Here is a 25,685-nt window from a genome sequence, read left to right on the forward strand (position 1 = left end):
CTGCACTGTGTGAAACAACATCCTGTGCACTAATCAGTCTTCTGTGTTCAAACTTTAACAGCCTCAGCACACCCAATTCCTTTGTGAAGGGAATGAGTGGAGAAATTCTAATCTTTCAGCTTGTAAAATTTCATCTATGGTCTAATTACACATTCTCAGAATCATTTAATCACAAATGATTAAATGATTCATTTGCATTAACTCTGTCCTCTTTTCCCCAAAAGCCTGCTAATAAGAGTCCAGAGAATGTTTTCTAAAAAAAAAAAAAACATTAAAAAGAGTATTTGTAGGTATTTCATAATTATATATCAATAAAAGTCTTTTCTTGTTTGCCATTTTCCACAAAGCTCTGTAATATGCAGACTTGAAAGGGTTGGTTCTCAGCCTCGAAAATTATGCTAATGAGGTAAGAGCAATAATTCAAAGTGTAGCCACTAATTTCTCTAAGGGGAAATATGTAGGGACCCTGGGCTCTGCGTTTGTTTTCAACTAATTACCACATATTTACTTTTCCATTAGTCCGATAATTTTTCTTTCAATTCAGAATTAAGCAATAAGACTCCGAATTATATAAAGGCCTGTTTAGCATAGCAGACACACCCCATCATCCCCTAGTCCTCTGATTTACAGCTCTTAAAATGCACAGCCAAGAGGCTGTCTATATGCCCTTTTGTATTTATATTACATCACGTAGTCACCTCAATAACTTATGCATTCTCAAAAGGTCTACCTAGCAATTAACTCCAGTCTTTTCTAACTCACCATCTCATTATGTAAAGTGGATTTAAACACAAACTTTATTAGCAACTTTCAAATCTAATTCCTTCTCATCTCCCCCACCCCCACTCTGCCTTGTCATGTCGGTTTACATGAGACCAAAATACTCTCGAAATGGCAGTTTAAAAAATCCACAGTGGACTGGCAGCACGTTTAGTAATTGTTCTTTACACTATGAAGCACTACAATAAATCGAGTCTGTCATATTTCAGCTGAAGCATGTGATGTAATTCTTCATAGAAATGGAAATGAATTCCCCCTGCCAAACAACATGGGATGTTAACTATGTTTGGGAGGAATAGGCAAGTAAGGAAGCTATTATTTTTACTCAAAAGGTAAACTCAAAACAAAACACCCACACAAACCAGCCCAAACCTCCTTGTTAAAAGGTAAAGAATTCATAGTACACTAGTTCCCTCTTACCCGCAGTTTGGCTTTCTGCGGTTTTAGCTATCCACAGTCAACCATGGTCCAAAAATATTGAGATATTCTGAGAGACAGAGAAGGAAAGAAGGAGAGCAAAAGAGAGAGAACCACATTCACATAACTTTTGTTAACTATATTGTTATAACTGTTGTATTTTTATTATTAGTTATTGTTGTTAATCTCCTACTGTGCCTCATTAATAAATTAAACTTTATCAGAGGTATGTATGTAGTACGTAGTATATACATAGGGTTTGGTACCATCTGCAGTTTCAGGCATCCATTGGGGATCTTATCCCCACCCCAACCCCCACATCCTGAGGAACTACTGTATCTCTTCTTCAAACTCTAGAAAGAAGAGAGAGCACGATTTGCAGAGTTCTCTCACGCATGTGAAGTGCGTCAGGTGAAGAACTGAAACATGATGCAATGCACATGTTCTTGTGATAAGGAACCAAGGGGGCTGATGAAGGTTCTCACAAAACTAAAGGAAAGGCAGCACCTGAAGATGATGTATCCAATGCAGGAACAGGGAGGTGCCTGGTCAGTGTGACTGACTTACCAATGTCGGGGTCCACAGCTTGAACTCTGGTCAACAGAGCCTTGGTGGCTGTGTTCTCATAGACACAGGCGTTGTAGTTGTCAGAAGAAAACACAGGGGGGTTATCATTCACGTCCTGCAGAATCAGGCGGATGTCGGACTGGCAGAACCTGCCACCTCCATCTGTGGCTCTGGCGATCAGGCTATACATAGGGACCCTCTCTCGGTCCAGCAGAGCCAAGGTTTTTAACTCACCTGTGAAAATAAATGGCAGCATGGTTGGTCTGACTTCTCAAAAACTGTCTTTCTTTGAAGAGCAAAGAATCAATTATATAAAGAATTTCCAATACAGGAAGGACCAATGACATTTGGCTCAAGGACTCCCTATTTTGAAAAACAGAGCAAATTCAATTTTTTTTAGGGCATCAGAGAAAAATTTATGAGATTCTGGATGTAATAACAAATCACCTACATGACCTTCAAATTAATTAATCTCTTTTTGAAATCTCTTCTTGCACATGGAGAAGCTTCATACCTCTATAAACCTCTCAAGATGTGCTCTGGAGATCAGTCTCTGGACTTCTACTATGTCTCCAGTGAAAGCATAGAGAATGAACTGGTATCTCTAGTTCTCTGATGGTCATAATGTCAGTAACCCATAGACCCAGAAAGGCAATCTCTTTGCTTCCAGAAACTTAACTTTTTACACAATCTTTTAGAGAAAAACAAAGCAATCAAAACAGGGACTGGCTTTAGCAGAACAGGTCTTCAAGGACCACTACTGTGTCAGGGTTAACCTTTTTCCTGTTGAGCTGTAGAAAGGCCTGTAGTTGCTGGAAGAGGAATAAGGTGGGGAAAACTCGAGGAGCTTGGAGCAGCAGCTATTTAGCAATCAGCATGAAGGTATGTCACGTCTGTATTTTAACCACCAGATCAACTATATTGGTGCTGAACACCAGCCCCTGTGGAGATTTTGTTGTTGTTTAAGTTTCAATAGATAATGACAGCAGGCCCAGTGACAAAACTGAATACATGCTATTTGGTGAAAAGTATGAATCATGAAATATTATTACTCTTAAATGAAATTTGTAGACATTATTTGAGCCAAACCACTATATTTATAGAGCCATTCCTCCTATGGTTTCGCTGCTGCAGCCAGCCAGTTCTCAAACACAGGTTGAATTATTTCCCTCTGCTACTCAAAAAGTATCCAGTGGCTTTTCAGTGGGATATTCAAGACCCTCCATGATCTGTCCTAAAGTTGTTTTCCTGCCACTTTTGTATGCAGCATTCTCTGGATTTACTGTGCTGTCTGCTCATGCTATCCCAATAACAAGCAGAGTCCAGTAAGAGCTACTAGAATCCTGGCTTAGTTCAAATGCTAGCTCTTCCTTAAGACAGTTTCCTCTTTCTTCTCATCAGAATACCAGCTACTTCTTCCTTTGTGCCCAGATATAGCTCCCCTGATATCTCCCCTGGGCACGCATTTCATTGTGCCTTTTGTCATTATTGTTATTGTCTTCTTCCCTACTGAGTTACAAAATCCCTTGGTCATGGTTTGTTTTGTTTATCTTGGAGTCTACCACAAATATCCCATAATGTGCTTTTATGTCTACTAGCTACTCAATAAATGTTACCTATTGAATAAATGATCACCAGGTGCATATAGCTAAGTAGTATATTCCCATGGAGCTAAGTCAGCTCTTCCTAGTAGGACACAACTGACACGGGAGTGGGGCAGGGAGGAGCCACTACCTTTCTGGAGACTCAATAGTTAGTTATTGTTCACTAGTACCAACACAACACTGGAAAAATACAAGCTATTTAATCTTAACACTTCATTTAAAAATTGCCATTGGATGGATCATCCAATTCACAACACCAAAATAATTTGCCTCCATAGGAAATGACTTTTCCATTAGCTCTGGCCTTCAGTGCAGGCATCTGCCTTTAGCTTACATAACCTTTCACCTTATAAATCTTACCTGAATATGTAAGCAAATCTGAAGACTCACAGCTTTGGAGAAATCAGGCAGGAATGTTTAATAAAAACCAGACAACTGTGTTAACAAGAATCAAGAAATGACTCAAAAAGGATTTAAAAATGAAAAAACTCTCTGCATTGCTCTCTGGTTTGCATGGCAACCTACATTTGTGATGTAACTCGATTTATATTCTTCGTAAGCAGATGCCTTAACTCACAGATATAAGAGACAGGAGAAGCAAATAGAGACATCCGCTTACTTGATGCTGATAAACGTAGGTAAACTCCAGGCAAATTGTAAAAACCAAATAAAATGTGTGTAGTCTAGAGTACCTGTATTTGGACATCATGTGCTTGTATTATTTCCTAGCATCCAAGAAATCAGAGCATCATATCAAGGCTCTAGTGTACTATCCACTAGTGATGAGTTTAACTCATCTCATGGATTGACAATGACAGTTACCCAAAGAATAAATTTCACCTTACCACTTTCTGGATCTAGAAAAAATTCATTGTTTCCAGATCCATAGAGTGAGTATCGTATATCTCCATTGGATCCAATATCGGCATCCCTGGCACTGACCTTCAAGATGAATTTATTTGACGGAATGTCTTCGGGAAATAATGCTGTATATGCAACCTGGGTAAAGGTGAAGAAAGGTAATTAGATCATTAGTATTTCCGGAACAATTACCATATTTAGCATCATACATAATTTCTTTAAAAATTCATTTATGCAATTTAGCTTTTGCTATTTTTTTCTTCACCACAAAACCATATTACAATACACAACGAAACATGGTATATCTGCTGCCCTATACCTCCAATGCTTATTTATTCAACAAATACTTATTGAGAATCTACTATGTATTAGGTTCCATTCCAGATACTATGAGTACAATGATGAAAAAAACAAAAATAAATCCCTGCCTCTATGGAATCATGACACACATCACACATTGACCGTGGGCTAATTTTCTGCTGAGCCCCAGTGAATCCGGGGAATTCCTCAACTCTTTAGAGCCACTACTGACATTTGGCATTAGCATGAGAGATGAAATCTGTTTGCAACACTTTTCTAAGCTATAGAACACCAATATTGTCTCTTGGTCCACATGGGGAGGAAAAAATAAATTAATCTTGATTTAACTTCAATAAGAAAGAAAATAAAATCTAGTACTGGCACCTTGTTAGCATCATGTTTTGTACAGTAGTAAAAAGGTTACTTCATGAGGAGCTTTTAAATCTGTTTGGTACCTACATCGCAACTAACAAGCTGTGTAAACTTACACAAACAAGTAACTTACCCAATAGAGCAGTCGGTTTCCTTTTTTATGGTATCAGTGATTTAGACACAAAAAGTCACAAGGTCCTTTATGAATTTCTTAAACATTTTTTAATTTTAAGACTTTTTTTTCTTTCCCCCCATGGAAAGAGCGGTAAAATTAGGTACCTGATCTTGCTACCTACACTCTTTTCATATTTAGTACCTTGCATGCTAGACTTCACCTCTTACCCTCTTGTAAACAATTGGAGCTCCCTAACCAAGGAGAAAAGAGCTGAAGTTAGCCTGGCTTTAAGAAGAAAAGTGAAATGGGTTTAGATTTAATTTTAGAGAAATAAAGTAAAAAGCAGAACCATAGCCCCAGATCTTACCTGATCACACACTGGGCTATTGTCATTCACATCACTGACGGTCACTTCCACCATGGCCTGTGTGACAAAGAGTCCATCAGTGGCAGTGATATTGAGGAAGTAAATGTCTTGTTCTTCTCTATCTAGAGGTCTCTTCACATAGACCTTCCACTCACTTTGCACCAGGCCCAGGGCAAACCTTCCTCGGTGGTTTCCTCCTGCAGAGAAAAAAGAGCTTTAGAAGATGTGCAGTGAAATGCCTTGATCTATACCTACTGTGAGACACCCTTGTGGGGTCATCTAGGTGCCCCTCAAACTAAAAAAAAAAAAAAGAAACTCCCTTTGATTCTCATTCAACAAAGCATGATATTTATGTGCTTGGCTTGTGTGGAAAGTGAAACAGTAACTTTCCAAGAGAATAAAATCCGATTGGAGATGCTGGAGATGATCTCTTGTTTAGTTCTCCTTACAACAATCAAATACAAACTGTGAACAATCAATCCTCTTCTCAGGGTGATACAATTGTCGTTCCACTTAGTCTCCAGAGAGGATGTAATACACTATAGCTCTTGTTACCAAGACAATTTCATTAGCTGTTGATTATGCAATCAAGGAAAGGCAGTCAGATCTATTAAGGAATCTTTTAATGAAGGCTTCATCATACAGCTGTACTCTTCACATAAGGATTAGAGTTTGGGGGAAAAAAGGTACACGACAGAGGAAGGCCCATTAGTACTAAATAGCCCTAACAAGAAGTCACGTAAGGAGCAGTTCAAAGGTAAGCACTGCAATTAGATCAACTTTATCAGAGTGAAGGTGGTGAAAGCAGAAGTAAAGTAGAAGAGATGAAATGGAACAGCTTTTCACTAACAGGGATCCCAGCAATATTCTTTTCCACATCATTAAACTATGTGGAGACAAAGGCAGTTTGGGGAACAAGGCAGGAGGACGAAGGAAGAAGAAAATAACCTTGACCTTCCAATCCCTAAATAGGAAATAATGTTATTCAAACACTGAGAAAGACTATGCAAGACAAGCGAAAAGTCAGGAATCTAGTTTGATGATCACCATTTCATTTCTTTGGCCATTCAATAAGTATATATCACCTACTCTGGGCCAGGCACTGTTCTAGGCAGCAGGGTTACAGCAGTGGATTAAAGCAGCAAAAATCCCCACTGACATGGTGGTGCTCACATTTTAGAGCGGAAGGCTACAATAAACAAACAAATAGGAAAACATACCGCATGTAAACTCCTACTTCATTGAAAAAGTGGAGCCATCTCACCTGTTTATAATGAATCTTTAAAAAGTAGTGGGCAAACATCATGGTCCTATGGAGAGACTGAGTAGGAAGAAGTGGAATTCTGAGGGGGCGGGGACCAGTCCAAGGGCCTTAGCATTGTGGGGTGACCACAGGATAAATGGAACCTAATTGGACACACAGTGAGGAAAAGGTGAGGGCCATACATTTTTCTGAGTAAGTGGTCCTCAGCTGGGGACGATCGTGCCCTTCTCCTCTCTGGGGACATTTGTCAATGCTGGAGACATTTTTGATTGTCACATTGGTGGAGGGTGGTGATGGTGGTGGTGATGTGTGCTACCGGCATCTAGTAGGTAAAGGTCAGAGATGCTGCTAAACGTCCTACAATGAACAGAACAGTCCCTCACAATAAAGAATTATCCAGCCCCAAATGTCAGTAGTGGTGTGGCTGAGAAACGCTGCTCTAGGGAGTTTCAGGGGCCTCCCTGAGACATCACTTTCCTCCACCACTGGCTAGGATTCAATTATTTCAGCACACACAAACTTAACCTCTCTATTGAATACTTTCAGTGCAGGCCCACACCATTCTTTGTGTTACATAAAATGATTAATGGTCCCTTGTTAATCTGAGGCAGCACAGCCAAGTTGTGTTATATCAAGAGCAAAAGTTAAATCTAATTAAAATCAGTTGGTGGTTGGCACTGCTAATAGTAACAGTAGCTTTAAGCTACTTTGTATTCATTACTTTGGTAAAGTCGATGGCGTGGTCCCTTTAAATCATCCATTGAGAATTTAGAGACTATCTATAAATAATTAAGGCTGAGTATTTAACAATTCTTCCAAATAGAAAATTATCCCTCAGAATGCCTAAGAAGCTTTTTTTCCTGAAAGTAAATGCAAATAAACCAAAGTGATGCTTCACTTACCTCTGTCTTTCCTCACCACTATCTTTCACATTTTAACTGCTGAAATACACATTTCAATCAAAAAAGACTGAAGCCATCAGATAAAGCATAAAGTGCATGAAGTATTTTAAATGGAAAATACCATCCAGAAAACAGTTTCATAAAGCAAAAGAACAATGGCCAAAAGTTTGGCAGCCCCAAGCATTGACACGTTTGCTCGACTGTGGATCTTACTCTGCAGTGATTAATTAACTTTTCCACTAACATACTTAAGCAGATTCTGTGTCCTAAGGGCATTCTAATTAATTCATTTTTCACTCTGAATAATGTAGTTTTTCTAAAGGGAAGCCACCTGACTACAAGTATTGATGGATTCTTTAAAATTTTTTGGCACTTTACTTATGTTCTGCCTTTGAATGTCACAGCACCAAAATACTAGCTTTAACACCTGCCGCCCCCAAATAGTTTTTAGGAAGACTGCCACACACCACCAACACGCTCCTCTTTGCAGTTTTTTTTTTTTTTTTTTTTGGTCTTTTTCATGATCGGCACTCAGCCAGTGAGTGCACCGGCCATTCCTATATAGGATCCGAACCCGCGGCGGGAGCGTTGCCGTGCTCCCAGCGCCGCACTCTCCCGAGTGCGCCACGGGCTCAGCCCTCCTCTTTGCAGTTTAAGGCCAACCACCCCCAGAAAGCTACTCCTGATTGGTGACAGCCTGTCTTCACTCTGACATGAAATCCTCGGTGCCTGAGAGCAACGGTGACATTTTCTGTGCACTCCTGGTGACTTCATTTGTCTACCTTGTATTTTCCATTGAACTGTTACTTACTATTTGGAAAGACAGAAAAGGGACCCAAGAAGATTGAGTTGTCAGAAGAAAGACCCCTTGATTTGAAGTTATTATCAATGATTTCTCAGTGAAAGGTCAAACCATGCCCTGTAATTTGCATGTGTGTGTGCATACATGTTTTTATAGCCAGGAGAAACTTGCATGTGAAGCTACTGGGATCAAGCTATTTTTTTTTTTTTTTTTTTTTTAGCACTACAAAAAGTAAGGAAAAGGAACATAGCTAAAAATAAATCTCCCCACTAAAAAGAACTATTATTTTAATTTGCTCAACTGAGGCATTTGGCTGGACTCCTTTTCAAACGATAAGAAGTGACAAGAACTGAGCACCAATCCTGGTTATGTTGTAGGAAAACCTATACACTCCAAACTGAGTTAGCAACAAGCAACAATCAAAAAACCGAATCTAGGGCTGGCCCCGTGGCTCACTTGGGAGAGTGCGGTGCTGGTAGCACAGAGGCCGTGGGTTCGGATCCTATATAGGGATGGCTGGTGCACTCACTGGCTGAGCGTGGTGCAGACCGCACTGTGCGGAGGGTCGCAATCCCCTTACTGGTCAAAAACAACAACAACAACAAAAAACAAACAAAAAACCGAGTCTACTCAGAGATTTTTACTCAGCCCCAGAGAGGTTTTATTACTCTCGATTCCTCATCTCATCTTCCTTCTTCCCTGCTGCTCTTCTTACCCGCTGCTGCCTTCTGTCCTTCTTTACAAAGCAGAACACATAGTAAAAACTGTGAGTATTGAGACTTACCTGTAATATGGTAGCTCACTTGGCGATTAATGTCGGAAGTGTCTCTGTCCCAGGTGCTGAGGACGGCTACCACCTCCCCTGGTGGGTCGCTCTCCTTCACATTCCCTCGGTACACCTCGTGGGCAAACACAGGTGCATTGTCATTTATATCCGTCACCCTGACAGAGACCAAAGCCATGGAAGAAAGAGAGAATGCCTCTCCAAGGTCAGAGGCCACCACGGAGAAGGTGAATGTGGGGTCTGTCTCGTGATCCAGGTCCTTCAACGTACTGATCCAGCCTGTGTTGCTGTCAATATTGAATGCTTCCATTACCTTTTCAGGCTGGGAATCTGAGTGGAGGGAGTAAGTGACCTGCCCATTGGCTCCCCAATCCACGTCAATAGCTCTCACCTGCATGAGTTTGGTGCCGACAGGCATCCCTTCCATTATGATGGTCTCATAGCTTGAAGTTTCAAAGACTGGCTTGTTGTCGTTCAAATCCAATACCTTGATATCTACATCCACAGTAAACACAATGTCTACCTTGTCCAGGGGTATAGTGGCTGCTACTTTAAAGTGGAAGGCTGGGCTGATTTCATGGTCAAGGCGCTTGTCAAGCTTGATAGTGCCTGTTTCCTGTTCTATGATGAAGATGCCCCCTTTGTTATTTTCTGGCCACTCCCCATTAACTGTGCTGAACAGGACATTCTGACTAGGCAAAACCCTCAGGGTATCCACTGTGCTCCCAATGGCTGTATCTTCTGCAATGGTAAAGGAATACTGAGACTGGGTGAATGAAGGCAAGAAGGTTTCAGGGGGCAAGACATGGATATAGACAGGAATGAGGGAGTGCTTTACTGGAATGCCCCCGTCTACTGCTTTAACGAAGAATGACAGCACTGTATTTTTCAGCTGATTAAAATTGCCCTTTGTGACCATCCAGCCATTGTCAGGATCGATTTCCAGGAGGTCAGCCACTGAGACTGAGGCCTCGCTATAGAGGGAATAAGTAATCCTTGAATTTGCTCCATCATCTGGATCCATGGCTTGAACCTGAGTAACCAAGTGGCCCCTTCCAACGTCTGCCCTGACGCTGGCTCTATATTCCACTGTCATGAACTGGGGAGCATTGTCATTTTCATCCACAACAATCACCCTCACGGTGCAGAAAGTTGTTCTCCCTCCACCATCAAGGGCCCTCAAAAAAATACTAACATCTCCTTCCAGAGGGTTTTCCCTGTCTAGCCTTTCTGTTGTGATGACCTGTCCATTGCTGTCTATGAGGAACCGATCCTTGGCAAAGTCATTGATGATGGTGTAGCTGATCTGCCCATATGTCCCCGGATCCCCGTCTGTGGCTCGAATGTGAATTACCTTTGTCCCAGCAGGTGCATTCTCTCTCACCTCAGCTACATATGTGCTTTGTGAAAAGGTAGGGCTGTACAAGTTAGCTCCAAGTACCCTGATATGCACCTGTGCAGTACTGGTGAACAACCCATCAGAGACAGACACATTGAGACTGTACAGGGGCTCCATCCGCTGCTTCCGGTGGTTGGACAGTGTGATGACTCCACTCTTGCCGTCCATCAGAAAGCTTGTCCGGTCATTACCAGATAAAATGCTATATTCCAACCTGTCAAAATCAGAGCTGTCTGCATCAGAGGCTTGCACACAGGTTACAAAATGGCCACGGGGGGCTAATTCACTCACATATGACTCATAAATGAGCTGATTAAAAACCGGAGGGTTATCATTTATGTCAGAGATGTGGATATGAACCAGAACCTCACTGCTCAGGGATGGGAAGCCATTATCTGTTGCTCTGACTTTCAAAGTGCAGTGTTGTACTAACTCATGGTCCAGCATCCGTGCTGTCAGGATTAAGCCACTTGTGCTGTCTATGTGAAAATAGTCTGTGCTATTGTAGGTATCCTGGACAATCTGATAGTGTACCATCTTATTATTTTCTGAGTCAGCATCAGTAGAGACAACTTGCAAAACAGGTGTCCCAATGAGAGATGCTTCTGATAAAGTTGTATTGTATGTGGGCTGATTAAAAATAGGGGGGTTGTCATTTACATCATTAACTAGCAAATCAACAGTGACTTCAGCCCTAGCACCAGTAAGGGCATCACTGGCTCTTACTGTCAACTTGTAAGCAGATGTAACTTCATAATCCAAAGGACTAACAACTTTCAGAACCCCAGTGTCAAAGTCAATGTTAAACTGTTTGAAAGGATCCCCATCAATAATGATATATATGATTCCTTGGCCTTCTGGACTGGTGGCATTGATGCTTAGAATAGGGGTGTCCATTCCAACATCTTCATTGATAGATGCTGTATAAAAGGGCTTATCAAACACAGGCATTGCTTTGTTGACAATAGTGATGGGAAGTTCCACTGATGTGGACAAAGAAGGTTTTCCACCATCTTTGGCTAGAACAGTGACTCCATATTCAATGTTGGACAAGTCAGAGTTAAATGCTTCTTTTAAAATAACATTCCCTGAATTGGGGTTAATTTCAAAGTGGCCGTAGTCATCCTGTAGGACATAGGTCACTTCTCCATTTGCACCTTTATCTTTGTCAATGGCTGTCACCCTGTATATTAGAGTCCCGGGCTCAGCATCAACTTGCACAGCAGCATAGTAAGGGAGGCCCACAAAGACTGGAGAGTTGTCATTTATGTCTTCGATGTTAACTCTGACCACCACCCTCGCCACACGCAAATGGTCCAGCTCACGGCTGGCTTCCACCACCAACTCATATAGTTCCTGTTCTTCACGGTCAAAGGGGACTCCGGTGGTTTGAATGACACCTGAGGTAGATTTTATCTTGAACTTATTTCCTGGGTTTAAGATGCTATACTTTAAGGGCTCGTTAAGGCGGTTTCCAACTGCATTGACAATAGCAACTTTGGTTATGTTAGTGTTATTCTCTGAGATTGAGGTGGAGTAAAAGCTTTGTGTAAAGTGGAGGCCACTATCCATGGCTTCTTTAACCATGATGGTGACCATGGATGTACTGTAGAACTTTCCATCAGACACTTTCACTATCAGCATGTAGTGATCTTTGGAGAGGCTGTTGTTTTTTATGGTGAGTATTCCACTATTTGAGTCAATTAAAAAATGATCCAAGCTGCCTTCCATTATGCTATATGTCAGTTCAGGGGGCACCTCAGAATCAGGATCCATGGCACTAACTTTTAGAACCTCCACTCCAATGTAGGTAGGGAGAAGTAAGACAGTCTCAAACACAGCCTGAGTGAAAACAGGTGGGTTATCATTCACATCTGTCACTTCAATGTTGACTTCGACGGGACTCTCTGCAGTCAGCTGGGGGCTACCACTGTCTCTTACATGCACATGGAAATGGAAATGGGCAATGGTTTCATGGTCCAGGTTAGCAATTGTTCTGATTGCACCTGTACTGGAGTCCACGGTGAAGAACTTCTTGGCTGTGGACTCCACAATCTGATACACGAGCAGAGCATTCCGGTTGCTGTCAGCATCGGTGGCTCGAATCACCAGTGGACTGTTATCCAAGCTCCTGACAATGCTATTGACTGGAGCAGCCTCACTTAGGCTGCCCGAATATTGAGAAAAGAGAAAAACTGGGGCGTTATCATTTTCATCAACGATCTGAATATTGACCGTGGCATTGGAGGCCATTCCTGCCATGTTAGTGGCCTGAATGATGAGCTGATAAGAGGAAGTACGCTCATAATCCAGTGCCTTCCGAGTGGTGATGACTCCAGAATATGGATTAATAGTAAAAATTCCATCAATGTTTCCATCCTTGACTTCATAAATGAGAGTAGATTGACTGATGGCAGAGATTAGAATGACTGATGTTCCAATATCAACATTTTCATTTACTTCAGCTTGGTAATCTTTGTGAGTGAATTTGGGGTGAGAATTATCAGACAGTGTGACAGAAATGCGCACAATCGCAGTGGCAGACATCTGCGGAGAACCCTGATCTGTGACTTTGACCGACAGGACAAACTGACTCATTGTCATCATGTCTGGTTCTTTGGAAACAGTGATGATGCCCAGGACTGGTTCGATCTTAAATGTGTTCCCAGTGTTCCCTAAAATATAGAAATCAATGGGGAAATGAGTTATAAGTAAGTCATTAAAATCTTTTTTGAAGATTAACCCTTCCTCTAAAGGCTACTTTACTGTAATGTGGTCAGTCGAAAGCAATTACTTGTATTCATTCCATATCATTCTGAAAGAAAAAGAGAAATGTCTCTTTGAGGGGTATTGAAAAGCAACTGAAAGGAGTTTTCCAATAAAGTTGTGAATTTCAGAAATTTCAGATCAGTAGCTTTTTTTTTTTTTTTCCCTTCAGATCAGTAGCTTCTTGAAGCAGGTTATAAACAACATCAGCAGCAGCAGCACCACAGCCCTGTGTACATCCAAGCTGGGAAATAAAGAGCTCAAGGAGAGACCTTTCTGCCAAGAATGGGGACTTCCTCATTCTGAGCCTTGTGAGGAAAGGAACAGATTACTAATGCCCTGGTAAAAAGGAATCTGTACCTAAACCAGTGTCATTTTCTTTGTTCTATGTTAAAAGAAAGAGGGTTGTAGGAATAGTTTTAAAGTATTATAATATAGCCATGTGGTTTCAGATTATCCCAAAGGTAAGCTTTGCCACATGGAATTGGTAATATTTCACCCTATCAAAACTGACTTCGTCTGAAATACTTCTTTGGTGAGGGGGTTTTGCTTAGGAATGGAGAATTCTTCCTAAGCCACCATTTACTTTGCAAGCTGTGAGGATTCTTTCTGACTAACCTCCTATTCTTCATTCCTGCTGTATCCTCCCCCACACCTCTGAACACACATATGCACACACATAGACATGAAAGTAGACATAAAAATTATAAAGCAATTGCTCCTATTTTCAGTTGCTCTACTCACTAAGCATTCAAGAGGCTTCTGGTGAAGTAGGAAACTTCTGATTATCTGCATCCGCATTGAAACCAAGAACTTGAGGCATAACGCTTATGACACTGAGACATGGGGACCCCACTTTGACATTTTTGGCATGGGAAGAGCTGTGGGCTGTGACCCTGGAGAGGTTTAGAGCTCTGCCTCTGAAACATGCAGTGATTTAAAAATCTGGGATTGTTGAGGATGAGTGAAATGAGAGAGGAGTAAAGGGTGGTGAACACAAAACTTGAAGAATGTGGAGAAAGTTGGTAGCGACATGGAACTTTAAAAGTGGTAGATAGCGTGAAGCTGCGTCCATCACTAAGCTGCTTTTTGCTTCTCTCATCAGGATTCCTGAAACTTCTCAAAGAACACACATGCTTTTGTGTCTAGAGTCTTTCAGATTAAAAGTTAAAGGATCTTGGGTATTCAAGTATTTCTGGATTTTTCTTTCTCTTTGAGTACTGTAGTATGGCAGACATACAGACCATTTATATGTCAAAATTGTTAAGACAGGCTCCAGGATGCAGAGGACAGTGCCATGATGTATCTATTGAGATGTATAGCAAGTACAGCTTATCTCTTACTACCTACTTATTAAATAATAAACTTTTCCAAGTCTGAATGTAAAGAGGTCATGTTCACATAAAATCCATTTCAATAAGAAACTTGCTTATTTTTAAAGAAGTACATCTCATAAAGAGGTCAACTTGATTCCAGCCCCACGATATGAATATTAAACAGTGCTGATTTTTTACTATGCCATCTAACATGGTCATTTTGTGATGACAACAAATAGTTCAATGATCTTATAAGTAAGCTTTCAAATTTTCAAAAAATAGCACCACGGAATTGAGTGTGATTTGAAAATTTGATTCACAGACCCTCGCAAGGAGCCCAGAAATCATTTCACCTAAGCCATGGTCACCTTCCAGTGAGGGCACCAACATGCAACCTTGACTGATGGACGCTAACAGAGTCAAGTCTCTTTGTGTTCATTGATTATGGTGTCCCACCGCAGAGTTTCTGGGCAAGCCCTCCCTCACTCCATGCCCAGCACATTTCTTCATACCAAGCAAGATACACTGTGGCGGGGATGAAGGAGAGTCAGCCTCTGACCTCAAGTAGAGCTTCATAATCCTGCTGTCCCATGGCCACTGATCCGCTTGTTGCACCCTTCCAAAATTCTGTGCTCATCCGTCAGGTCCAAAGTGGGCCCTCCTCCTCTGTCCCTCTTCAACATACTGACTGACCCATGGTTGTGGAATCCACTTCCTGCTTATTTCTCTCCTGCTCTACTTGAATTTAGTTGAATGCTTGGAAACTAACCTCTGCTTATTTTCTTGGAATCTATGGTTCTTGTAGACTTCTGGCAAATGGGCAAGAGCTGTGCTTCTCTTACTTATCATTACTTATCTGGTACATAGCACAGTGCTTGCCACAAAGAAGGTGTTGTGGCAATACCATAGGAATAGGAAATTAAAAATCTTTTTTAGATCCACCTCTCCTCTCAATCATTCAACAGCTAATATGAATTGTATGTGTCTTAGGATCCAATATGACCCCCCTTCTAACTCACTTCCTAGTCCTTTCTCTCTTGTACTATCCTCCCTTGGAACCACCTTTGGTTCCAAACACAAATATAAACCTGAACTAAATACAAGACCTGAAGCTCTGCGCTCGTATTCTACCACAGTGCTTCAGGCCAAAATAAACCCTTCAGCAGTTACTTTAGAGGCCAGGCAGGAGACAGGAAATTTATGGCTCACTACTAAACGGAGTAAATAAAATCTTGCTTATCTGAGGTTTATGAGAGAAAAATAAAACATAACACTTTACACAACTACTTGTCATTTGTTTCAAAATACTCAGGTGCCCACGATCTGCCTCTCTCCTTTCATCTGGGAAGAACCTTGCTTGGCTAGGACCAGTGCAGGACCAGTGTAGGTCTGACCGTCTGTGAAGGGGCCCACTGGCCATGTGAGATGTATTGTGAATACTATAACTCTCACTAGCTTCTGACACATACAATTGAGGGTTGTTTTTTTGAGATACCAATTGCTCTTGTGGTTTTCTAGAAGTCTGAGTTTTCTATATAAAAAAGATGTTTTATGGAAATAACTTTTCTGTTTTGTTTCAGTCAGTTGTTAAGGAAGTGACTGAACACTAGGCTGTAGTCCATGAAGGTTAAAAGGTAAATGAAGAGCTCTTTTCAGCTGGATGGTAAATTAAATTACTCCTTGAGAAACTCCAAATTGTTTAAAAATTAGCTGGCTATCTAAGAGGACGAAAAGTAGTAGCCTTAAAGACAAATATAAGAAGTAGATAGACACAGACAAATGTTTAGAAAATAATAAGAAAAGTAGAAATAAAATCCTCTATATATCTAGACTATGACAATGACAGGAAACAATGCATGTGGACGAATGAATATGGGGACAAGAAAAAACATAAGATTAGGAAAAAACACAGTAAAAATAAAAGGCATTGTTGGATTAGGTGACATCTTCTGTGATGTTATTTAAACATTCATTAAAAAAATTCCCTATATTATTGTGGAACCAAAGGAACAATGATTACATAATTAGATAATAAAAATGATCTGTGATAAGCAAAAGATGCAAAATAGTATTTCTATGGAAGTACTGATTGGGTTTTATGCTGAAAGAAAATTCCATGGGAACCTAGAAAATAGGTAAGGAAAAATAAAAGAAATAGGTAAATTCTTGTGGGGCACCTGCACCTGGCTATTATGAACCGACATCTTGTCTTTTTTTCTTTTTTTGTGCATGGAGCTTAGCACAGATCCATGTAAAATATGAGTGCCTAATATAGGAAATAGTTTTAGATTATCATTCCATGCAGGAACTTTTTTTTAGAAGGTTGCCGGCTTTCCTTTTTCTAAAATTTGCAGCTCGAAACTGTCATTCGAGCATTCATATTTTAATTCAACCACTCAAAAAAATGATCTACTTTTAAATGAAGTGAAAGAAGCCTTTCCATAGCTGCCATAAAAGGAGATTGCACTTGGCATTACGCACAACAGACATAATGTTGCAGAACGTTTTGGAAATATGTGGCTTGAATATTTAGAAAAGATGGAATAGAGAAGGGAAAAAAGAGCAGATAAAGGATATTTGTTATTTCTAGGTCCTATCTCTTGCTTGGGCGTTCATCTCTGTGTCATAAATGTTTTCTAACTATCGATCTTCAAACCATCAGTAAACTGTGGTCTTGTTTTAAACTTGTAGATGTTAAAATTGATTTTAAAAAATCTCAAATTTAACGAGAGCCTGTATTTATTGATGTGGCAGGTAAAGCAGGCAGTTCAGACTCCATATCACCATCTACACTGCTACTCAGATGGCTTCCAGTGAAGTGAATTTGTGCCAGTGGAGGGGGTATAGGAATTTTTGAAACCCACAGCCCGCACCAGTGACAGGTAAACAAAGACATGCTAATATTAAAGTCACAGAACAGCCCAGCACCCTCAGGTGATGGGAAGCTTTGGTTATTTTAGTCTGATGCCATGGCTTGTTGGCCCATGGGTAAAAGCCAGGGAATTTATTACACATTTCTTTTCTCTTTTCTATTATGGAAAAATATGAGATTGAAGACAATGAAGGAAACTCTTTCCTCGCTGTCAAAGATGGAAAACATATTACTGAGATGCCAAGAACTTTATACACCATCATCACACAAATAGGGCAGTTGCTTGGCCAAAAAACTCATTTGGAGATGTTCCAGTGGTAATGATGTGAAATTTACATGATGATAAATACTGCTGAGGGTTGAACGCCACACATTACACTGAAATCTGTGCAGTGCAACAGCTCTCACCTGCTTCTATGGTATATAAGAGTTCTGCATTTTCCCCTTTGTCTTTGTCCAGAGCCGTCACTTGCAGAACTGCTGATCCCAGAGCAGCCGATTCGAACACAGATGCTTCATACAGTGGGTTGGTAAAATAAGGACTGTGATCATTAGCATCCTCCACATTCACAATGACTCGGGCCAAGTTTCTCCGATAAGGAAACTCCTGATCTCTGACCTTTAGGCAAAATATGAGAAGCAGTAGGACTAAAATCTTGAATTGTAAAGAACTCACACGGTTATGTCTGTAGTGAAAACAAAATGAGATAATGCATACAAAATGCTCGACCCAGTCCCAGGCACCTAGTAGGTGCTCAATAAATGGTAGTATTATCAAGCAAGGAAACTGACTGTAAACAAATTGAGAGCAAGGGCCATATCGTCTTTATGGCTCAGTCTGATGCTTGGCATATGGTCTGCACTCAGTCTGTCTGTGGAACTGATGCCTTCATGTTACAAACACAGCACTTTGCTCTTGCTCCTTTCAGGCAGACATTTCCCCCTTATCTGTGTATGCAGCTGCTAATGGAATGGAGGATGGAGACTCTTCTACAGGGGAAACTAAAGAGTGGAACCAATGAGTACAACGTTAGCATTGCCAATCATTCATTCATCCATTGAACAAACATTTATTGTCACCTATTATCTGTCAAGTCCTTGGCTTGACTCTGGTATTTCAGCAGAGAATTAGATACAGTCCCTGCCCTTAAGAAGCTTAGAGTTGAGTGGAGAATGCAAACAAGTGAGTAGACAGGTATAATGCCCAGTGGCAAGTACCAGCATGGGATATACTAAAAGTGCTCTCAGAGTGAGTAGAGCCTAACCTAGCAATCAGCTTCCTGGAAGGAGTAACAAGAAAAATCAAAAGCCATAAAATGTTGGTGGTGGTATTGTGTGGCACTTTCAGGCCATAAAAGTCAATATATACAAAGGCCCAGAGCCAAGAGGAACCTTGAACACAGGGAAGATAAATCGAATCTTAATTTCTAGAATTGAGACCCTCAGTGCGATTTCGCCAAAGAACCTTGCCTGACGGCTTTAAAGTTTCCCCTGGTTTGCATGTGGCAGAAGCTTGTAAACAATCAATTCTTCAACCACAAGACCTTGTTATAATTTAATGTAGCATTAATCAAATATGTCCTCATGGCTTGTTTAATTTTAGACTCTATAGCTTCAGAAAGATATGAAGTAATTAGAAAATATATGGAGAAGAGTCATCAAAGAGAATGAGGTTTTCAGAAATAGTACCTAGGAGGAATGAGCAAGATGACTAAAATGGCTTAGCTTGGAGAAAGGCGGCAAAAAGGAGTTGTTTGCTCTGAAAATTCAATTACGCAAATGATAAATGGTAGAGGGTGACCAAACTGAATTCTGAGTTTGTTAAGGAAAGAATAAACAGAAATGACTCGAAGAACCATGAGAATGGAGTTAGTCACCTGCACAAGGTTTCTGCTCTTGAAGAAAACACATGCAAAATCAACCTCATGAGTGTGCTAAACTTCCCCATCTGTAGACTGGCCTGCCACACCCAAGGACCAAGCTGCACTTTTTCTTTTGGGATTATTAAAATCTAGGTCAGTTCCCATTGAATGTAAGCTCCAAGGGTACAGGGTCTTGGTCTCTTTTGCATCCCCATTGCCTAGAATGGGCTTGGTGCACAGTAGGTGCTCGAGAAAGATCTGTTGAATGAGTGAATTAAGGGCCAGAGGGATGGACTGGATGACCTCTATGAACCATTCCTCTGTTTTTTGGAGTCTTAGCTGGAAACCATGGCCGGGGGCATGGCATTCAAGTTTCCTCTTGCTGGGGAAGAAGTTTTGTGAAGGAAAATAAGCACTTAGTAAAACACTACTTTCTTCTGCTTATGAATTTGTAGTATCTAAGTGTATCTTAAAGCCCATCAGTGCACAAGATTAAGTCTGTCTTAAGGAATGCAGTGGCCGCTCTTATAGGCAGTGGCTGTGCAATGCCCACGGGGTACTCTTGGGTGGTTAAAGGGACAGATTTTAGGCCACAAATCAAGCAAGGATGTTTCTCATTAATCTCTACCTTCCAATTCTGCAAACTAGGAAAGCTCCACTTTCAATGTGAAGCAATTTCTCCTTCATAAGTTGGAGGCCTCATGAACACAAATTCAGACTCAATACTTTCTGCACGCTTCCGTGTGTTTCTATATCTCCTTTGTGTGTCAGTATTTACTAGTAAGTCCAATGTCAGTATAATAAGCAATAAATTGGTTCTCTAAACACTTCCAAGGACTGAGCATTGCACAGGTTGAGTAAATGATTACCCTTGTGATTAACTTCTCAAGGAACTTCTTATAAACTTTTCCACAAAATCTTCTGAATGAAAACCAACACCTGGGAACACGGCCTGTTCCCTCCCTCTGAAGTCAGTCTGTCAGCAGCATTTACTGAACAGCCACTGTCTGCAGAACTTGTCTAATATTCCAGTTTGACAAAAATATGGAGTTGCTATCTAACAACAGTAATTCTTCATTGAAATGAAAAGGCAAAAATGAATACAACCTGGCTCTGAAAAGACCAAATTGACAACGACTTACAAAATTTAAGAGCCCTGGACTTCTGAAGACTAAGGTATGGGACTTGAAAGGTCAATGGTTTTGCCAGCAGAGCAAATTAGCAGTTTGGTCCTACCATTATGTTGAGAATGTGCTTGTCCTGGGCCTCATGGTCCAGTCTCTCAGCAGTATAGAGCACACCGGTGCTGGGGTCAATCCGGAATTTTCTCATGCTGATGGAGTCAATGCTGCTGTGGACAGTGTAGCTCAGTTTGTGCTTCTCATCTCTATCTGTGGCTTCAATCTGCAATATCTCTGTATCTGGAAGCACATCCTCGGATATTGTCACATCGTAATTCGGCTGGGAGAATTCTGGACCATTATCATTATTGTCCAGCACTTTGATAAATACCTGTTGTTATAAGAAGACGAGAGTGATGACTAATACCAATGCACACATTGCCAATAAAAGAGGTCCCCTCCCCACTGTTTTCCACTTTGTGACCTTGGCTCCTAGCTTCTAGCAGCTATCTTAACATGTAGGAAACTCTCTTATTAAAACACACTGTAATGACAGGTTGACAATAAACCAGTTCACATTAGCAGGAACATAAATATGAGTTGATCAATATTCTTCCTATTAATTGGACAACTGAGATGGCCACCTGAAGGTGGTAATTCCATGGAATTATTTGAAACACAATGTAAAGGATCACAAGGTGACCTGAGTTTGTTAAGTTCCTATTATCTCAAGCTCTTGTTATGTGCTTCTCATTGTGGACTTATGTGGAGGCAGTGATGGAATGGGAAAAGTAACAAAGAGGCAAAGGAAAGGGAGGAATGAGCAGAGGCGGACCCAGAGTCATCAGAGCTTCTCAACGGTGGTGTCCACACACCATGGCTGTTCTTCAGATGGGAGGGGTCTAGCAAAGAACTACCAACGATAGCTAAAATACGAAGTTTCCAAACTGTTTTCTTCCATAAAGCATCTTGTCATAAAAATTATCAGGCAGGCATAATTTAACGGAAGCTTACATATTCATCACTCACCTTTGACAACGATCAACTCATGGCTAATCTGGTTTCAGCTCTACTCCCATTCATCCCCAGTTACTCCCCGACATTATTCTGAAGCAGATCCCAGCCATCATGTAACGTCAGTATGTATCTCTAAGAGATAGAGACTCTTAGAATAAACACCCCCCCCACCACTCTTGCACCTAAACAGAGAAAGAAGCAATTCCTTAATATCATCAACTATTCAATCTGTGTTCATATTTCTCTAATTGTTTTTTAATGTGTGTGTTTATATACATATATATGCATTTTTCATAATTTTTAAAACCAGAATATGCAAATAAAGTCTAAATACTGTATTTGGTTGATACATCCTTGAATTACATTTTAATTTACAGGTTCTTCCTCTATCTCTTTTTATTTCTGTGCAATTTTTATGTTTTTATTATTGCTGGTGAAGAAACTGAGCCATTTTCTCTTTCGTTCCACCAGTCTAAATTTTGCTCATAGCATTCCTGTGGTTTTGTTCTAAATGTTCCTCCGTCCCCTGTATTTCTCAGAAGTTGGTCGTTTGATCTAGGAAGCTTGGTAAGATTCAGGTTCCATTTCCTTTTTCTTCAATTTAATTTTTTTTTTTTTTGACAAAAATCCTTCGTGAGTGATATAGTGTTCTTCTCTCTGGAAATATATAATATATGCTTCTCTCTTTTGTTCTGTGATATTAGCAGTCATTGACAATCATTACATAGATAACATCAATTCACTTAAACATTTCAAGAGGGTGATGTTCTAATTTTATGATTCCTTCCTCGTTCATTAACTGGAAAAGTTCTATAAAAAGAAACTCCTCAACTATGTGTTTACTTTGAAATACACTTCATATAGCAAAGGTAGGATAATTGCTTAATTCTTTCCTTTTATCATTTCAAAATAATGAGTTGCTTACTCCCAAGGTGACCATGATATTTTTTCAAGCATTATTATGAACTCATGAGTTTAATCACATGATGTGTTTCTGTCCACTGCAGTTATTAAATTTATTGATGCACAAATAGCCCTTCCTTGGTCAGTGGGAGCCTCTTCAGATCTGCTCATGAGATCTTTTGATACAACCCTAGTACTCTTTGATAGCTTCCTTGCTTTCTGATCATTGTGACTGGTAATTTTTTCCAGGGTTGCCTTGTACATTTTTTGCCCCAATCCTGAATTATCCATTACTCAAAAAAAAACTTGATCTCTTTTTGTTAGAACTAGGTAGAGACCATGATCTAGTGCTAGGAATATTCATTGCTACTGGATTGGCTATTATGTTTTAAGTTTAGTCACTGGACAGTCAGGAAGGTTTTTTAATTTAAATAAATATTTCATGAGTTCACACTGCTACTTCCAATTCAAAATTAGAGCATCAAGGTTTTTACTTAATTTCATTGTTTTTACATTAGTATCTCCTTTCTCCTGTGCTGAAATGTCTCATGCTCAATATCATCATGATTTATTGCTTTATCTGAAATACACGCACAAGTCTCAGAGAATAACACCAACATTGTTATTATAATGACATTATACTTATGATCATTCAAAACAATTTAATATTATTTTGTAGTTCTTTTTGTTCTTAGCATTTATCCAACCAGAAATATGCAGTAAAACTAGTATTTTTAAAGTCACTTTGGATTAAATTCTCTGTGTAGACATGCCACCAACTGGATACATATTTTAAATTATTTATTTGCATTTACTTACAAATTTTAGATTTGCTTTTTTAGGATTTAATTTTGTCTCATATTATATGTAAAGGTACCAAAGTCAAATTCACAAACAAGGTATATTGAAAGAAGTTTAGGTTCTATACTCATCTTTCTCCTTATCCCATTCCTTCCTCCTCCTATAGGCAAACTTTTTTTCCCCCTAATGTTACAGTTTACCTTTCTATTTTGTTAATATAAACACACTGTATATACTTTTCCCCACCATGCTGTTTCACTTAACATTATATCATTGGTTCTGAGCTTGGGACAACTTTGTACCACAGGGGACATTTGACAATGTCTAGAGACATTTTTGGTTGTCACAACTGGGAGGAAGATTGTTACTGACACCTAGTAAGATTAGGCCAGGGATGCTGCTAAACAACTTGCAAAGCGCAGGACAGCTCCCGCAACAAAGAACTATCTGACCCAAATGCCAATAGTGTTGCTCTTGAGAAACCCTGCACTATATCCTGAAGATAACTCCATAGCAGTATAGACATACTCTTTCGATAGGTAGATGCATCACATTTTATTCAACTAGTTCACTATTGATGTTCATTTAAAATGTTTCTAATTTTTGTTCTTAGAAAGAGTATGCAAGGAAGGGCCTTACATGCATGTCTTGTCATTTTTACTAGCATATATTTGGGATTGTTGGATCAAGGAATAAATTCTTATTTAGTCTTGTTAGATATTTCCGTATTTCCCCTCTCCAAAGGTTTTATCACTTTGCATTCCCATAACAATATATAAGAATGCCTGCCTCTTACAGGCTTGCCAACAGAGTATGCGGTAAGACTTTTGGATTTTTTGCCAATTTGATAGATGAGAAATGGCATCTCAGCATAGTTTTAACTTGCCTTTCTCTTATTATGAATGAGGCCGAGCATCTTTTCCTATATTTAAAGTCCATTTGTATTTCTTTTTCTGCTAAATTATTTATATCAGCTCATTCTTCCATGGGTTAGGAGACCTTTCCTTCTTTATTTTTGAAAGCTTGGTGAACTAAATTGCAAACATGTTTTCAAATTTGTTATGTATTTTTATTTTGCTCATGGTAATTTTTTGCCATGCAAAAGTGAATACATCAATCTTTTTCCTTGTTGTTTCTGGATGTTAAGTCACAGTTTAGAATATTTTCTGCACTTCCAGGTTACAGATGAACATACCCATATTTTAGAAGCAGTATTTGTACGTTTCCTTTTCTTTCATATATATGTCTAATTAGTTTGGAATTTTTCCTGATATGTTATGTGAGGAATGGCTATAATTTTATTTTTTCCACATGCAGTGCCATCTTTTAGAAGACCATCACTTCCCACTGGTTTGAGGAGTCACCTTTATTGTATACTAAACTTACATATGCAATTAGAATATTTCTGGATTTGCTATTCTGTTCCATTGGTTTATCTGTCTTTTCATGCACCAATATCAAAATGTTTTAATTATAGAGACTTTATGGTGCATTTTTTAAAATTTATTTTTTATTGAAGCATAATTGATTATACATATTTGTGGGGTACAAAGTTGACTATCAATAGTTGTGTACAATATATGATGGCCAGATCAGGACAGTTAGCTTATTTGTCATTACAATACGTAATCATTCTTTGTGTCCATTAACCAATGCATGGAAAGGCTAGGATCTCTTTTTGTTCTTTTTCAGTGTTTTTCTGGCTATTCTTGCTTGTTCTTCCTAATGAACTTTATAATCAACTCGTATAGTACCTGATAGGAACTTGAAAGTATTTTTAATTGGGATAATGCTAAAAGTTATTTATCCAATAATGGATAATGCTAAAAGGAGAACTGACTTCTTTGTAATGTAGACTAAAGGAGAACTGACTTCTTTGTAATGTAGACTTCCTACACACAAACACAGTTGTCTTTTTTTCACTTGTTCAAATCTACTGTTTTATTTTTCTGGGATGTTTTAGTTTTCCTCAGATAAGTTTTGAACATTTTTTAAAGTTTATACACGTGCTATCCTAAATGAGGTCTTCTTTTCCAATATATCTTTTCACTGTTTATTTTATTTTACTTTTTTTTTGCTGTGTACTTAGGCTATTGATATTTGTATGTTAAATTTATAACCTGTTTTTTTACTAAATCTTTCTATCATTTGCAGTAGTTTTCCCATTCACTCTTTTTAGTTTTTCAGATATACATTTATACTACATGCAAATAGAAATAGTTTTACCTTTTTTGTTAAAATTCTTAGGACACAAATTGTTTTATCTTGTCTAATTGCATTGGCTAACACAGCACAACATTTTACAGTAGAGGACATAATAATGTTCTTGTGTTATTCCTGACTAATAGGAACACCTCTAATGATTCTCCATTAAATAATATGCTAGTGTTTGGCTGCTTTCCAGAAAATTATTTACTTTTAAAAATAAATGCAGCTAGACTATGGTTAACCTTATAAATAGCTGCTTTATCACTCACTTTGGTACAGATACAC

General features: G+C 39.4%; 1 protein-coding gene across 2 annotated transcripts in view; it reads right to left on the reverse strand.

Moving 5' to 3' along the window:
* Nucleotides 1-25,685, reverse strand: part of FAT3 (FAT atypical cadherin 3) — a 484,546-nt gene that overhangs the window by 73,553 nt on the left and 385,308 nt on the right. For both annotated transcript variants that reach the window (XM_063095304.1, XM_063095303.1), the window contains exons 7-12: nt 20,587-20,862; nt 17,897-18,107; nt 9,136-13,209; nt 5,384-5,580; nt 4,214-4,367; nt 1,765-1,998 (exon numbers count right to left, since the gene is read on the reverse strand). In XM_063095304.1, the coding sequence (XP_062951374.1) occupies nt 1,765-1,998; nt 4,214-4,367; nt 5,384-5,580; nt 9,136-13,209; nt 17,897-18,107; nt 20,587-20,862 (5,146 nt within the window). The remainder of the gene's footprint in view (nt 1-1,764; nt 1,999-4,213; nt 4,368-5,383; nt 5,581-9,135; nt 13,210-17,896; nt 18,108-20,586; nt 20,863-25,685) is intronic.

Source organism: Cynocephalus volans, chromosome 4, assembly GCF_027409185.1.
Source record: "Cynocephalus volans isolate mCynVol1 chromosome 4, mCynVol1.pri, whole genome shotgun sequence".
In the NCBI taxonomy this organism is placed as follows: domain Eukaryota; kingdom Metazoa; phylum Chordata; class Mammalia; order Dermoptera; family Cynocephalidae; genus Cynocephalus; species Cynocephalus volans.